This window comes from Notolepis coatsorum, assembly GCF_963971535.1.
Source record: "Notolepis coatsorum genome assembly, chromosome: 1".
Classification (NCBI taxonomy): Eukaryota; Metazoa; Chordata; class Actinopteri; order Aulopiformes; family Paralepididae; genus Notolepis; species Notolepis coatsorum.
This window is the reverse complement of record NC_140165.1, coordinates 189,620,691-189,636,510: the sequence shown is the minus strand read 5'-3', so window position 1 is coordinate 189,636,510 and position 15,820 is coordinate 189,620,691. Positions and strand designations below refer to the sequence as shown.

At 43.6% G+C, this 15,820-nt stretch overlaps 1 protein-coding gene across 2 annotated transcripts; it reads right to left on the bottom strand.

Moving 5' to 3' along the window:
* Positions 1 to 1,838: 1,838 nt before the first annotated feature.
* sfrp2l (secreted frizzled-related protein 2 like) lies at positions 1,839 to 13,969 on the bottom strand. Of its 2 annotated transcripts, XM_084314004.1 has the most exons (4): positions 13,559 to 13,969; positions 12,878 to 13,054; positions 12,471 to 12,551; positions 1,839 to 3,652 (listed from the first exon to the last, which is right to left on the bottom strand). In XM_084314004.1, the coding sequence occupies exons 1-4, from the start codon at positions 13,938 to 13,940 to the stop codon at positions 3,249 to 3,251; spliced, it is 1,044 nt and encodes a 347-aa protein (XP_084170130.1). In that variant the 5' UTR covers positions 13,941 to 13,969; the 3' UTR covers positions 1,839 to 3,248. The 2 variants fall into 2 exon arrangements, with proteins under 2 accessions (XP_084170130.1, XP_084170131.1); XM_084314005.1 differs by lacking the exon at positions 12,471 to 12,551.
* Between the last annotated feature and the right edge of the window lie 1,851 nt (positions 13,970 to 15,820).

The window sequence follows — 15,820 nt, the reverse complement described above, 5'->3', positions numbered from 1 at the left end:
AATGTGCCCCATGACCTGTTTATATGTAGCAACCTACAGCTGGGCCCTATTCCCCGTACCTGGCTAACTGAGTTAGCCGGATAATTTTCAGCATAGCTTGACTTAAGCTAGACATTTCCGTTCCCCGACGTCGGATTGTCTAAATCGCCATGGTAACAGATCAGAAAGTTTGAACCTGCTCCAGAGCAGGGTTTAGTTCAGTTAGCTGGATAACCTGCATGGCCACCCTCACAAAGAAATCCCAGCTCGCTTCCTGAAATAATTTTCACAGTCTAGATCCCATTATGCCATTCTGAATTATGTTTTTGTGCTTCGTTTGAAATGTAAAATAATAGGTCTACCTAAAATGCTGATAATAAATCATATTCAGCCTATGAATTTACTTTGTCCTATATAATGCACGTCATATTTATACGGATATGGCGCTCGCGACACACACAGTTATTTTAATAACGGACTAAACAGATCATTGCAAATGTGAATCCCGCTGGGATATTTTTAATGAATGAAACCTATCGGGTGTTTGGCTCTGATTAGTTTAATATTCTTCGCTGTGTATTTGCTTAACGGAGCACCCGGATGCGTTTCATTCAAGCATATGAAGCGTCTATGCGCGGATTGTGGATATGAATTATGAGGAATCTGAATCTGTGGAATATTTAATTGTATCACTGTCACTGTGACACTTGTGACAGTGTCACACGTTATTGTGATATTGTAACTGGGATTAAAATATATGAGGAGATGCGCTGTTTGATGGATTTGATGACGTGACGTGACTTGATAAATTGAATGAGCCTTTGACGTTTTTGATTAATGAATTTGAGAAAATGCATTTATCTTTTCAAGCACTGTTATCTGATGATGAACATGAGGTGTCACTGGTATAAACCAAAGGGTAATCAATTCAATGCATGTATGGATTAGGTCCGAAACAGATTAAAACCTGATTAATAGTGTAACTGCAAGCCTCCCTCCAAGCCTCTCGTTGGAAACCATGTATTTATATAGTACATAATACCTAAGCACATACAGTACAGATATCCTCATAATATAATTCGTATCAATTAGATATACTATTTGGGCTTGTTTTTATCCTTATTCTGAAAGAGTTGAACTAATTATTTTCGCTAGCAAGATCTCATTTGATTATTCATTCCATAAGCCTACTGCCAGCAGGCACGTTTAAAGAAATATAATCTGATTGATTGGGGTAATGAGGGATTTAAAATTAGCCTATAGATTATGCATTTAACTTGTCGGCGAGGCTATTGAGCCGTACTGCATTGTACCCATTCTGCAATCTGTTAATAAAGTTTTAAATCAATCAATCAATCAATGCCGTTAGAAAATCAGGATTTCTGCGATCGACACCTGCTGTCTTTTCAGCTGAGGCGGCCGCGCGCACTTATCCTGAGTCTCAAGTCTGGTTCGAATGAACGAGACTGAATCAGCGTTCGAGGAACAGGAAAATCCCGGATTCAAACATCGGGTTAATTGAATCTGGATAATGGGACTTTTGATCGACTTAGTTGAACCAGGTACAGGGAATAGGGCCCTGATCTCACAAAAAATGTAAATAAAGTACTAATCGACCACAGGAAAAAAGGTACATAATATAGCCATAAGTAATATATTTATATATGGCTATATTATGTAAAGATTTTCCTGTGGTTGATTTACATATTTTATTGAACATTTTACATGTGTACGTATTACAAATAAGTACATATATTACAAAAAAAATAAAAAATCATTTTCAGAAAACAAATATAAAAAAAAGAAAATAATAATAAATCTGTGTTTTTTTTTATTTTTTTTTTACTGTCTTTTTTCCCCCTCCTCTTTTTCTCCCATCCCACCGTTAGTCGTTATGCCAATTCCCAACTCCCTTCTGGTTGTTGCGCACCCCCCCTACTGTTGGTCCGGGAGGCCGGAGACTATCACATGCTATCCTCCGACACATGCGCAGCCAGCCGGCAGCCAGCCTGGCAGCTCAGATTCTCACTGGGAGAGTGTAACGTGTGGAGGGTCACACTACCTCCTTCCAGATCCTTCCTTTGCTGAGCAGGCGCCCCGACCGAACTGTAGGAGTATTTTTCTGTTTACAACGCCCAGCTTTCCCACCCTCTAATACTGCCAATTGTATTAGTACGGACGACCAGCCAAACTGAAAACAATGTGGAAAGCTGGGATCGAACACGCGAACCCAGCGTCTCCAGCATTGGTGGTGAGTGCCTTGCCCACTGCACCACCTGGCCGCCCTATAAATCTGTGTTTTATTGAATCTTTTAAACAAGTCACAGTGGAACAGTAATATCACACTTTTACAATGTTTTACACACTCTACCACTGCACAGAAATTAGATCTTTTCTTTCGAAAGTGGTTAGGAATGGTTACAAGCAGCCATGTTGGATGGCCTCTATTATGTAACAATACCCTGCAGAACACAGATGCCCAATATGGAAACAGAATAATTTGTTACTTGGCATCATAGAATAATTTATTGCAGTTGGGCCAATATGGAGGTGATCTGGGGGAGTCTAGAGCAGTGGTTCTTAACTTGTGGGTCGGGGTCCACAGCTGGGTCTTGGGAAAATTTAAATGGGTCCCCAAATGATTGTCTGAAAGTATCATATGAAGCCAAACCCGCAAGTCCACAGACAAATAGACATGTTGAATAAAACATGGTAGGCTAATAGTTGGACTGTCTAAAAGCTGGACACATTATTTTGTCCAATTAGCCGAGACAAACCTGCCAAATCAGTGTTGGGTCGTAGGAATATTTATCTGAAAATATGGGAAAAAACACTGGACTAGAGATTAGAGGAGATGGCTTGTGACTGGAAGGTTGCTAGTTGAAAACCCCTGTCCTGGCTGGGAAGAGAAGAGAATAAGCAGTGCTCTACCCACCTTCAGAAACTACTGCTGAAGTGCCCTTGAGCAAGGCACTGAACCCTCAAAGTCTCTGGTGTTAGTGCTTAAGTGTCCAACAGTGTCAGACTGTGGTTGTACTGGGCAGCTCCTAGTGGTCAACAGTGTCAGACTGTGGTTGTACTGGGCAGCTCCTAGTGGTCAACAGTGTCAGACTGTGGTTGTACTGGGTAACTCCTAGTGGTCAACCGTGTCAGACTGTGGTTGTACTGGGTAGCTCCTAGTAGTGGTCAATAGTGTCAGACTGTGGTTGTACTGAATGAGTGTGAAGCAAGGTTGTTGTTATACTCGGGTAAATACAGGTGAAGAGAACCTACAACTCAGAGCAGGTGTGTTTCAACAGAGCTCTCATGAACCTCTTCAGCTCCCTGTCCTCTTTGGTCCATCTCACCAGCCGAGTCAGAACCAAGCGACCCTCTTCCGCCTGGGCTAGACCAAGGAACCAGACACCCTGGTGCCCCCCTAACCCCCTCCTTCCTGCCTCCGTCCCTCTCACTGGCACATCTCTGTTCTCCTCTTCCACCGGGACGTCCAGGCCGGGGCAGGTGCAGGTTGCTCCGTCCTGCAGCCAGAGGGCGCTGTGGGCCATGGCTCCTCCCACACCCTCGGCCCGCTCTGCGCCCCCACCGGCCCAGCGGAGGATGCGGCTCCTGGCATGAGGCACCAGCTGACGGTCCCCCCCCACTACAGACACACTGCCCAGACGCATCTTGAAGGCTGTGGTAGAGAGAGAGGAGATATTCATCATTGATTGTGACTACTGTAAATACAGTTAAAGGTGCAATAAATAACATTCAGCCACTAGATGTCGCACTAGAGCACCATTCATAGTGTGGGTGACACAAATCTATATTATTAGTGTGGGTGACACAGTCACACACACTCTTAGAATCTATATTCTCAGATTTTTGTTCCCTACTCCTCCCAGAGCTTTTGAACCACACACACGTGTAAGGTATCAAAATGACTGCCATGCTCCAATTCCAGTTGCTATTACTTTTTGATATTTTTCACTGCACGGATTGGGGAGAAATCAACTTTAAATAGCTCCATAGGAATGAACGACGGAAGGTTCAAAACTAGAGTGTAGAAGCTGCATTCTTACTTTTACCATCACCTTTTGTAAATTGCGACAGTGGTCTAAATTTTTACATTAGATATAAACAACTGTGCCCTCGCTCAAAAGAATTCCAGAATAAATGGAATTGGACATTTCTATCTCAACTTATGGCCATTTCTTTGACAGTCACGCTCCACATACACACTAATGGACTCTCAGTCCACTCTAGCTGAAATCTGTGATTTCACTGTTCCTTCGCTTGTCTGCCAATCGCAACACGGGCCACAATTGTTGATGGAATTACACATTATCGCACATAACCCTTCATCAACTTCCTGAAGTACTCATATTCAAACATCGAAGCTTTATCTATTTTTTTTGCTTTAATTGTTGTATAGGTGACAGAAAAGCTGCCTCATTGAAATGCATGGGAGGATGGATTTGTGTCAGTTAGGATTTTAATCAAAGCCAGGTTGCCACCCACACTATAGTAATCTATACTCTTTTTATTTATTTATTTATTCCGCCGATTTTGCAAACAAAACTCCTGCCAGAGCGTTCGTGCCCCATACACGTGAAAGGTATCAAAACGACCGGCTTGCTCCACCTCACGGCGCTATTGCTTTTCGGTTTTACCGCACCGTTTGGCTACAAATCGACTTTAAACTGGAAAATTTCGGTCCCATTGGAAATGCATTGCAAGTTGGAGTTGAGGAGCTGAAATAATTTTTTTCCACCACCTTGGGTAAATTGCGACAGTGATCTAAAGAAAACACATCAAAATGATGACACGGCTGTCGGCTCGCTCACAAAATAAAAATAAATGGAATTGGACATTTCTATCTCAACTGATGACCATTTCTTTGAAGGTTCTCCTCCCCATAGACACCAATGTGTTCCCACTCTAAGAATAGGCTGGTTTTATCGCTTTTCCCCCCTTGTGTTCTGATCGTCACCGCGGCCACAATTGTCGACGGAATGCCACAATATCGCACACAACCCTTCACATACTCCTTGAAGTGCTCATCTGAAAGTCACAACGCTTCATCTCTTATCGTTTGCTTTTAATCATCGTGACAATGCAGTCATGCGTCTGCCCTCATTGAAATACATTCAAAGTGAAAGTGCATAGTCATTCGTGATTGCATCAGCCTAACAGGTGGCGTGTTGCTTTTTAACAGCGGAGGAGTGCAAGAATGTGACAATGTGACCATGTGACCGCGGCAGCGCGAGAGAGCGGCAGTGCGGAAATAGGCTGTCTATTGCCATTCTCTAAGACAAACGCTAACCTTAACCAGCTCCTTAACAGCGCCTAAACTTAACCTTTCTAACCTTAACCAACTCCGAAACAATGCCTAACCTTAACCTTAACCATGCCTAACCTTAACCTTAACCATAGAAAGAATATTGCCATTCTCTAAGACAAACTCTAACCTTAACCAGCTCCTTAACAGCGCCTAAACTTAACCTTTCTAACCTTAACCAACTCCGAAACAATGCCTAACCTTAACCTTAACCTTAACCATGCCTAACCTTAACCGGCGAAAGAATACACGTAAAAAAAAAAAAAAAAAAAAAATTATGGGATTCGAACTTGAAACCAACTGGCAGGACCGCCGCGCTGCCAGTTGAGCTAAGCTTCGAATGAGAATCATGGCGGTTTACGGCTAAATAATGCCGCAAGCTCTGCCGCTCCGCTCCGCTCTGCGGTTGCCGCGCCTGCCGCGGGGCGTGTCGTAGCCAATCAGGGAAAACGCGGAAGCATTCGGCGCACTCCTCCGCTGTTAATAAGCAATAGGCTAACAGGTGTGTGGCTCATGGCTCAAGGGTACAGCTGACCTGCCAATGACCTCTGGAGTTAACCCTTAATTGCCCCTCTGTGTAGCAGTACTGAATTGCTTGACAGCGCCCTCTGTCTTGCGGGTTGTGTCATTGTACTCAGTAGGGATGTGCTCTTTCATTGGTCTATGGTTGACCCATTGTACTCGGTAGGGATATCCTCTTTCATTGGTCGATCCTTAGACCACGCCCCATTAGGCCACACCCCCTTAGTCCAGAAAAATTAAATAAAAACTCTGAAAAGTCTGAAATTTTTTTTAAACTCTGAAAAGTCAGAAATTTTTTTAAAACTCGGAAAGTCTGAAAAAAGATTTCAACTCGGAAAAGTCTGAAAAATTATAAAAACTCAGAAAAGCCTGAAAAAATTGTTTAACTCGGAAAAGTCTGAAAAAAAATTTAAACTCGGAAAAGTCCCAACATTTTTTAAAACTCGGAAACGTTTTTTTAATATGTTTTTTGTTTGTGATAGAGACTCGCGAGAGACCCTCTCCCGTTGGCCGGCGGTGCACAGGCGTCACCCACACAATTTCCCCTGTGCGGAATTGTCTAGTTGTAACTACTGTTAATACACTTAAGGTGCCATAGATAACATTCAGCTACTAGATGCATTAGAGCACCAGCATGTAATTTATCCAATCAGGTGCATTCCACGTTGGAGAAGTAGCACCAAACATGGCTGCAATTATAAACTGGCCCCGGTAAAGAGCAAAATCCCCCACCCACCCAACCCCCTACAACAGGGGTGTCAAACTCATTTTCACAGAGGGCCACATCAGCATTATGGTTGCCCTCAAAGGGCCAAAGACCGTATAAATGTTAATGTAATGTAAAATAAATGTAGCTACTCATTTACATATTGTTAAACATGTTGTTTCTGTATTTATTACTTATTCAAGTTATACATATTGCATATGCATAGATGTAAAAATATATGTTAGCTTATGTTATTTTAACAAATAATTTTAGTTTATCAGAACCCCATATTACTCCATCAATCAATGATCAAACCATTCAAGTAAATAACAAAGAAGAATATCATCAAATACAAGCTATGACATTAAGTTTGTTCAAAACCTTTTTGTCACAGTCAAGAGGGGCAGAACTAACAACTGTGAGCTGCAAAGAACACGTGGGAGTCGGGACAGATGTAGCAGATGTTACAAAAACAAATGGCTGCACACAACCTTGCAGAGGCCATACATCCAACTAATGGAAGATAGTTTAATTAACTTTAATTAACAGATTGCAGAATGGGTACAGTACAGTACAGCTCAATACACACAATTGTTAAGGGGATGCAGACCAGAGAAAGACTTTCGACTTGTTTACATCAGGGTCCCCCATTTTCAATTCGTAATGAAATAGCTATTATGTGTCTGCATGAACACACAACTGTAACTGTACTCAAAAATAACAAAATAAGGGTTGTCTCAGTTCACAACTATATTGGTAAATTTTTGGGTGGGACTTGTTTGCGTCCCTACTGCTTCTTATTCAATTGAGCGAGATGCTCGGTTATGTCACACAGCCAGTTTGCATCTGACAGTTCAGACAATATTTCTTCAACCCTTTGTTACCTATTCTGCCTGGATCTTTTTTGTATTTTGGGCTGTAAAATTGTCAAAGAATGTCTGAGGAGTAAGTGCTTTTGGCTTTTTTCCTTTGTTACTTCATCAATACCTCAGATGTTCAACACATGTATGTGTAAGAATGTGTAATAACCAAGGCTGTCAAAGTTAAAGCTTTATTAACGCATTACCCCACAATTATTTTAACACTGCTATTTTTTAACCCAATATTAATGTTAAAAAAAAATGTTTTTTTTTTTTACCTGAGCTCTTGGGGGGGCCACATCAAATGACGTGGCGGGCCACATTTGGCCCGCGGGCCGTGAGTTTGACACCTATGCCCTACAATGTACAGTTTCTTCCCCTTCGGATGTATATTTTTTTTACGATCTCTTTTTCTTACACAGTACCGTATATTTGTATGTCTTATATGTCATAAATGTCTTGATGACTTGAAAATGGAGGACCCTTATGTAAACTAGACGAAAGTCTTTTTCTGGTCTGCATCTTCTTAGCAGTTGTTAGTATTGAGCTGTACTGTATTGTACCCATTCTGCAATCTGTTAATAAAGTTTTCAATCAATCACATGTAAATGTGACGGATCATACTGGGTCTGCGTTGTGTTTGATGTTAAATGAGAATGTCCCGAAGGGGAGTCGAACAGGGGGCTCCCGCGTCCGCGGGCGACGACACAGGCCGCTGCACTAAGAAGTGAATTCACTCCTAACTACCGTTCCTATGCGTCTGTTAACCCTGTTATGAGGAAGTGAGTTTAACTTACCAGCCCGCACTGCCACAGTCACCCGTCAACACACCTGTTTCAGTGACTGTGGCCATACCCACGGACTTCCTGTTACATAAACAACAACATGTATTTTGGACCTGCCAAAATGTTTAAAGGGGAACTATCTTATAAATGGCCTTTTCCAGTGTTTAGCATTGTTTTCTAGCAATGTGGGGTTATATCAACACTATCTATGTCGCAAATTCTATTTTTTGCGCATTCTTCCAGTTCAGATGAGACATGGTCCTTCCCCACTGAACCAAGCCATTCTGATTTGACTGGTTTGCTGACGTGAATTAGGCACTGATCTGCATATCTCAGCCCCTGGTTGTAGCCACCGCCCACAATCAACAATTTGCTCAACAAGGAAGCAGTGGAAATAATGCGAAAGCGGTTTTAGACAGACAGACACTTGCACTTCCCCAAAAGAGAGAGAGAGAGGAAGAGAGGAAGAGAGAGAGAGAGGAAGAGACAGATAGAGAGAGGGAGAGAGAGGCTCATACGGAGCGATCTCTCCTCTGTCTCTCCCCGAGTCCCCCTGCATCGCGACTCGAAGCACACACACGTGCTCTCGGAGCGATCTCTCCTCTCTCTCCATCTGTCTCTCCCCCTCTCTCCCGTTCTCTCTCTCTGCATCAGCACTCGCATCACGGCAACATGTTGCAAAATATATTTGTATTCCGATCCGTGCAATAATATTCACGGGGGTATATATGAATGAATGAATGAGAGTTTATTTTTGAACATGTATTCTCCACCTTCCTCCAAACAAATCACAATATCAAGCTCCTTCAAACAGAACAATCATGAAAAAATAAATTATAAACAAAAAGTCAAGAGCAATGTAGTTAGTTAGTTGTCATGTTCAAAAAATATATATTGTCATTTAAAACAAGTTACCAATGAATTTTCCAGTGGGATTATGCCCCCCCACAGCGAAATTAATTAGTCTCCCTCTCTATCTATCTCTCTCTGTCTGCCAGTGCAGACTGTGGGTGACTGTCATACAGCGCATTGCGAGTATGGGCGGAGCCCAGAAAAAAAACAGCTTGGAATCTTGAAGGGTAGAAAATGCTGCTCTACAGAACTTGATTAGAAATACAAAACGATTAAAAAAATTAAAAAAATAAAACGTACAGATGTGTTCCATAGACTCACAAGAATTGTGTAAAATTGCCCAAATAGTGAAAGAAATAGTAAGTTCCCCTTTAACAAGCATACAGCGTGGGGGTGATAAATTCATTAATCAATAATTTTGGTTGATTTTTGGGGGGGGGGGGGGCAATACTTTTATTCTGCATCTTTTTCAAAACTCTGGATGTATTTTTTTTAATTACTCTACATAAAAAATTTAATACTTTTTTTTAACATGTACATTAAAACATGTTTACAGCATCCAAATGCTTTCGCTGTCATTAAAACAACATTTTAACGTGGTATATTATAGATAGTGTCGCGCTCTCCAGACTTCACGATGAGGTAAACAAACTCCAAGCCGCGAACGTTAACGTGGCCATTGTGGTAGTGGGTGATTTCAATAGCGCCAATCTGAGAAAGGTTTTGCCTGACTTCTATCAGCATGTGACTTGTAACACCAGAGGCGGTAACATTTTAGATCACTGTTACTCGCAATTCAAGGGTGGATACAAGGCTCATTCTGCTAGTGGCTTTGGGAAGTCTGATCATGCGGCCATTTTTCTTTCTCCAAAGTACAAACAAAGAATCAAGAGCACACCTGTAGTCTCGCGAGAGGTGCAGAAATGGGATGTGGAGTCGGGGGGGACGCTCCAGGCTGCGTTTGAGTGCACAGACTGGAGCGTGTTCCGCGACACAGATAACATTAATGTCTACACGGAGACAGTGCTGGACTATGTTCGTACTTTGGTGGAAGAAACAATCCCCACTACCACAATTAGAGTTTACCCAAATCAAAAACCCTGGGTAGAAAAATCCGTCCGTGAAGCTCTGAAAGCGCGCACCAAAGCATACAACGACGGCCTGGTGGCAGGCAACATGAATAACCACAAGGTGGCGCGATACAACGTAAGGAGGACAGTGACAGAGGCCAAACGGCGCTACAGAGATAAAATTGAACTCCGGTTTGAACAGGCTGACTCCAGAGCTATGTGGCAGGGGCTCAAAACGATGACAGACTACAAAGGCACCTCCCTCAAACTGAACAGTGACATCTCCTTAGCAAATGACCTCAATACCTTCTATGCGAGGTTTGATGCTGGTAATAACAACACCAGCCCACAAGCCACGGCAATGGGGGGGGGGGGGGGGTCTGCTGCTGATGGAGACTCAGTGTTCAGGGTAACAGAGCATGAGGTGAGGCGGACCTTTAAAAAAGTGAATATCAGGAAGGCAGCAGGACCGGACGGCATCCCCGGCCGCGTCCTAAAAGTCTGTGCCGACCAACTGGCCCCGGTATTCACTGACATATTTAACCTGTCCTTAGAACAGGCTGTCATCCCCACCTGCCTGAAGAAGTCCACTATTATCCCTGTACCCAAAAAATCCAAGCCTGCTTGCCTCAACGACTACCGCCCTGTAGCTCTCACCTCCATAGCCATGAAGTGCTTTGAGAAGCTAGTAAAGGGCTACATCTGCTCCTCCCTCCCCATCAACATGGACCCCCTGCAATTTGCATACCGCCCCAACAGGTCCACGGAGGACGCCATAGCCCATGTGCTGCACACAGCAGCATCACACCTGGACAAGAGGAAGGGGAACTATGTGAGAATGCTATTCATCGACTACAGCTCGGCATTCAATACCATAGTCCCCTCCAAACTCATAGCCAAGCTCAGGGACCTGGGCTTGAACTATGACCTCTGCCAGTGGGTCTTGGACTTCCTGACGGGCAGACCCCAGGTGGTGAGAGCAGGCAACTGCACCTCCTCATCCATCACCCTCAACATAGGGGCCCCCCAGGGCTGTGTTCCGAGTCCCCTCCTCTACTCCCTGTACACACACGACTGTGTGGCTCAGCGGAGTAGCAACACAATCATCAAATTTGCTGACGACACAGTGGTGGTGGGCCTGATCTCTGCCAACGACGAGAGGGCCTACCTGGAAGAGGTCAAGGTCCTGGCGGGATGGTGCCAGGAAAACAGCCTCTCCCTGAACGTCAGCAAAACAAAAGGAGATGATTGTGGACTTCAGGAGGTCGGGGGTCAAGGACTACAGCCCCCTCAGCATCGACGGGGCACCGGTTGAGAGAGTCAACAGCTTTAAGTACCTCAGAGCCTACATATCCGAGGACTTGACATGGACCACACACATTGACAGTGTTGTGAAGAAGGCACGACAACGCCTCTACTTCCTCAGGCGCCTAAGGAAGTTCCAAGTCAGTCAGAAGATCCTTAAGAACTTCTACTCATGTACAATAGAATAGAGAGCATCCTGACTGGCAACATCACCTCCTGGTTTGGGAATAGCACTGCACAAGACCGAAGCAGACTACAAAGAGTGACACGTTCAGCCGAACGCACAATCGGAGGGGGGCTCCCCACCCTCCAGAACATTTACAACAAGCGGTGCAGGGGCAAGGCTAAGAGAATCATTAAAGACTCCAGTCACCCGAACAACTGCCTCTTTGAACTGCTGCGGTCAGGCAAGCGATACCGGAGTCTCAAGGCGAGCACAGAAAGACTCAGAAGAAGCTTCTATCCCCAGGCCATCAGGCTGCTCAACGAACAATGAACACTACACAACAACAACCATCAAACGCACATAGCACACACATCCACACTCACTTTAAACAAACACACTGTAGCACCCACTCCCCACACTTTATAGCACACACTCACTTTAAACAAACACACTGTAGCACCCACTCCCCACACTTTATATTTATTGATTGCACTACAACTCGTACACCTTACTGTAAATTGTACCTAAATTGTACCTCATCCCATTTCTGCTTTGCACTATATAGTATTGTACATTAGTACACTGCATAGTATTGTATATTATATGGTAACTCAGTTACGTCTATTCTGCATCGAACATTGTACATGTGTCTATACTGAACACTGTGACCTCATTTTCTACTTCTAATTTACATGCTATACTATGTTATTTGATACTATCTTGTCTAGCACAGTCTCTGGAGCGTAACAGTAAGAAGCATTTTGTATGAAAGTATTCTGTACTTCTGTATGACAACTATTAAAGAAACTTGAACTTGAAACTTGAAACTATATAAATGCTTATTTATTTATTTATGTGATTTATTTATGGATTACAGGTTGCAGCTTCAAAGTAATGATTCTCACCATATGGACTGTGGCAGAAGTTCTCCTGAATGTCAGTCTCCCCCTCTGCTGTAAGACTGCAGCTATCACACATGACTGTACCTGAGAGAGAGAGAGAGAGAGAGAGAGAGAGAGAGAGAGAGAGAGAGAGTGATGGAAAGTAGTTAGTACCTTCTTAAAATATATCCTTATCCCTTTAGTTATTTGAAACATTATACCTACCCTTCTAACAATAGCCATAACCATTTAGTCATTATTTTTTTTTTTTATATCTTTCTAACAATATATATAATTAACACTTTAGTAATTTAAAACATTATATACCTACCCTTTTTATAAAAAAATATATATATTGAAAGGATCCAAAGTACACAATACAATATACTTATAGATATAGAGATGAGAGTGACAGACAGACACCAACAAACCTTTGGACGCCTCCTCCTGCCGGACCTCCTCCCCGCTGCGTGCCTCCAGCTCTCCTGTCGCCGGGATGCAGAGGTTGGTTCCGGCAGGGAAGCGGCTACAGTTGAACATCTCCGGCCACGGGAAGCCGAAGGCGCTCATCACCGGGAGGCACCCGTCCCTCACCGCCTCACACAGACCTGCGTTCGGTCCCAACATTAGGAAATGTTCGTAAGACAAAAATGTGTTTCATTTGGCGAGATGACAATACGACGACTAAACGATAAGCGATAAATATTCAGATCGTCTGACTGTAGACTTGTAATAACAAGTTACATAACATATAACATAAAATAATTATGTTTATTTACATTTTTTATTAAGTTGTTGCCCATCAGCTATTTAGGTGGAGTTTGTTTAAAACACAGACTAAAAAGTATGTGACTGACTCCTCTCTTGAAAATATTAACGTCACTTTTAGATTTTCTTTTTTTTTAGATTCAGATGTTTGTTATCATGCAGCACAAGTACAGTACAACGGAAATAAGTTGCCATCTAACTAGTGCAAATGTAACAGTAAAGTGCACTCATATTTATAACAATGATTAAATGCAAACAAGTGAGTGTATAGATAGAAAATTATATGACACATTGACAACATACATTCTACTCAAATGACTACAAACAACAGCTTGAACACAGACCTCTGCACGGGTTAACGGGGCCGCTCAGCTCGGGGAGACACACCGGGGCGAACAGCGAGCAGAGGAACTTTTTGGTGTCCCGGTGGCACATCTTGGAGACCAGGGGCAGCCAGGCTGCGGACTGCTGCTGTGCCTCTTTCAGGGAGTCGTGGCCCAGCAAGTTCGGGATCCGCATCTGTCTGTAGCCGATCCCGTGGCAGAGGGACAGGGTGCTGGGGACCGGTCTGCACACTGAACGAGCCGGGGAACTGAAACCGGGGAAGGCGAAACTGCTGGGGGGATAGTTGGGAGATGATGCGAGAGAAACTCCCAAAAGAGCGCTGACGATTATAGCAGCGAGGGCCATCTTCACTTGTTTTTTGGAGACAGAGAACAATGGCATACTCCTGCAATTAGTAATCCTGTGCTGTTCCCAAGTGTAGACTTGACCCGGCTGGGTAGGTAAACAAAGAGGGAACAGGAGTAATGAGAGGGCAGGCGCCTCCTCCTCCCCGCCCCCCACCCAGCAGCCTGCTCTCCGGAAAAGACGCCTCCTCACTTTATGGGGAGAGGGGGTGGGGGGTTGGTTTGGCCAATGTTTAAATACAAGTTATCAACTAAATGTAATAAACTGGATGTTAATAGAAAGTTAATACTAATATTTTGTTTACTGTGTCCTGTTTACACCCCTCTATGTGTACAGTATTCTCTTTGTAAGCTACACGATTTTTACAGCAAAACATTCTGTATTGAATTCCTCACTAAACCAGTACCAAGTCTAAACAAACAATCTTCTGTATTGAATTCCTCACTAAACCAGTACCAAGTCTAGACAAACAATCTTCTGTATTGAATTCCTCACTAAACCAGTACCAAGTCTAGACAAACACACAATCTTCTGTATTGAATTCCTCACTAAACCAGTACCAAGTCAGTTTAGCAGAATTTTAGGTCTGATATTTGTTGTTCTATTGTTTGGTTTATCAAATGGCCATGGGCTCATGTCTAGTGCCCCCCCCCCCCCCCCCCCATCTCTGTAGCATGTGTGCATCCGTGAGTGTGGGAGTGTGTGTGTTCACATCTCTGTATGTGTGTGAGTGAGTGTGTCACCCTGTCATCAGGGAGTGTCTGTCAGATGTTTATTCTCTCTTTGATCTTCTGTCAGAGTCTCCCAGTTCTGGCTCTAAACATGTTGTTGTTTAGTGCAGCTCCTCCTGGGCCCTATTCCCTGTACCTGGTTCAACTAAGGGGCCTTTCTCACTCACCCATTCGGTTCCGTTCCATTCCGTACCGTCCTCATTCCGGGTCGGGTGCAAACTTCCCCCCTCCCTCTCCCCCCTCTAGTTTGTGTACACACTTCAGTCTTGGTTCGCTCCGGGTTTGCGTTTTGAGCGTTTACGCTTGCCGTAGGCGATGATGTCACGCTCGAAAATGTAAACAGGAAGTGTGTTAACACGGAGACTGGAGACTGGATGCTGATATAAAAGAAACAAATAACCAATAAATATGAAGTTATATTTGAACCTCTGTTGTCAAGCCTTGTCAATATAACCCACCCCCCTTTTCTCACGAATGGAACTCTGTTGTAGAGTCCGCTTTTGAGCGTTTTGCAGGGTTAACGATAACGCTAAGCTAACGGCTAACTAGTTAGCTTAGCCTTTTACTAGTAACATTGCTCGCATCGATTATATTGAATGTCATTGATCTACTGGTCGACCACGGCCGACTGGTTGGGCACCACTGGTCTAATAGAAATAAATGCATTCGAACAAGAAAGTATAGTAGACAGCAATGGCTAACGCTAAGCTAACGGCTAACGCTAAGCTAACGGCTAACGCTAGTTAGCTTAGCCTGTTCAGCGGCTAACATTATCCCATCGTTCGTGGCAATTATATTGAATGTCATTGATCTACCGGTCAATCACGGCCGACTGGTTGGGCACCACTGGTCTATTGAAATAAATGCAGTCGAACAAGAAAGTTTAGTAGACAGCAATAGCTAACGCTAGTTAGCTTAGCCTGTTCAGCAGCTAACATCCCATCGCTCGTGACAATTATATTACATGTCATTGATCTACTGGTCGACCACGGCCGACTGGTTGGGCACCACTGGTCTAATAGAAATAAATGCATTAGAACAAGAAACCAATGTATAGACATAGCAATGGCAAACAAAATTGCCAGGCCTAATGCGAGCCAGGGAAGTGTGTGCTTTGTGTAACGTGGCTTCATGTTTTCATCCACTGAGCTGTGAGGCTCCACATGCTTGTTCTTGGTTGAGGTC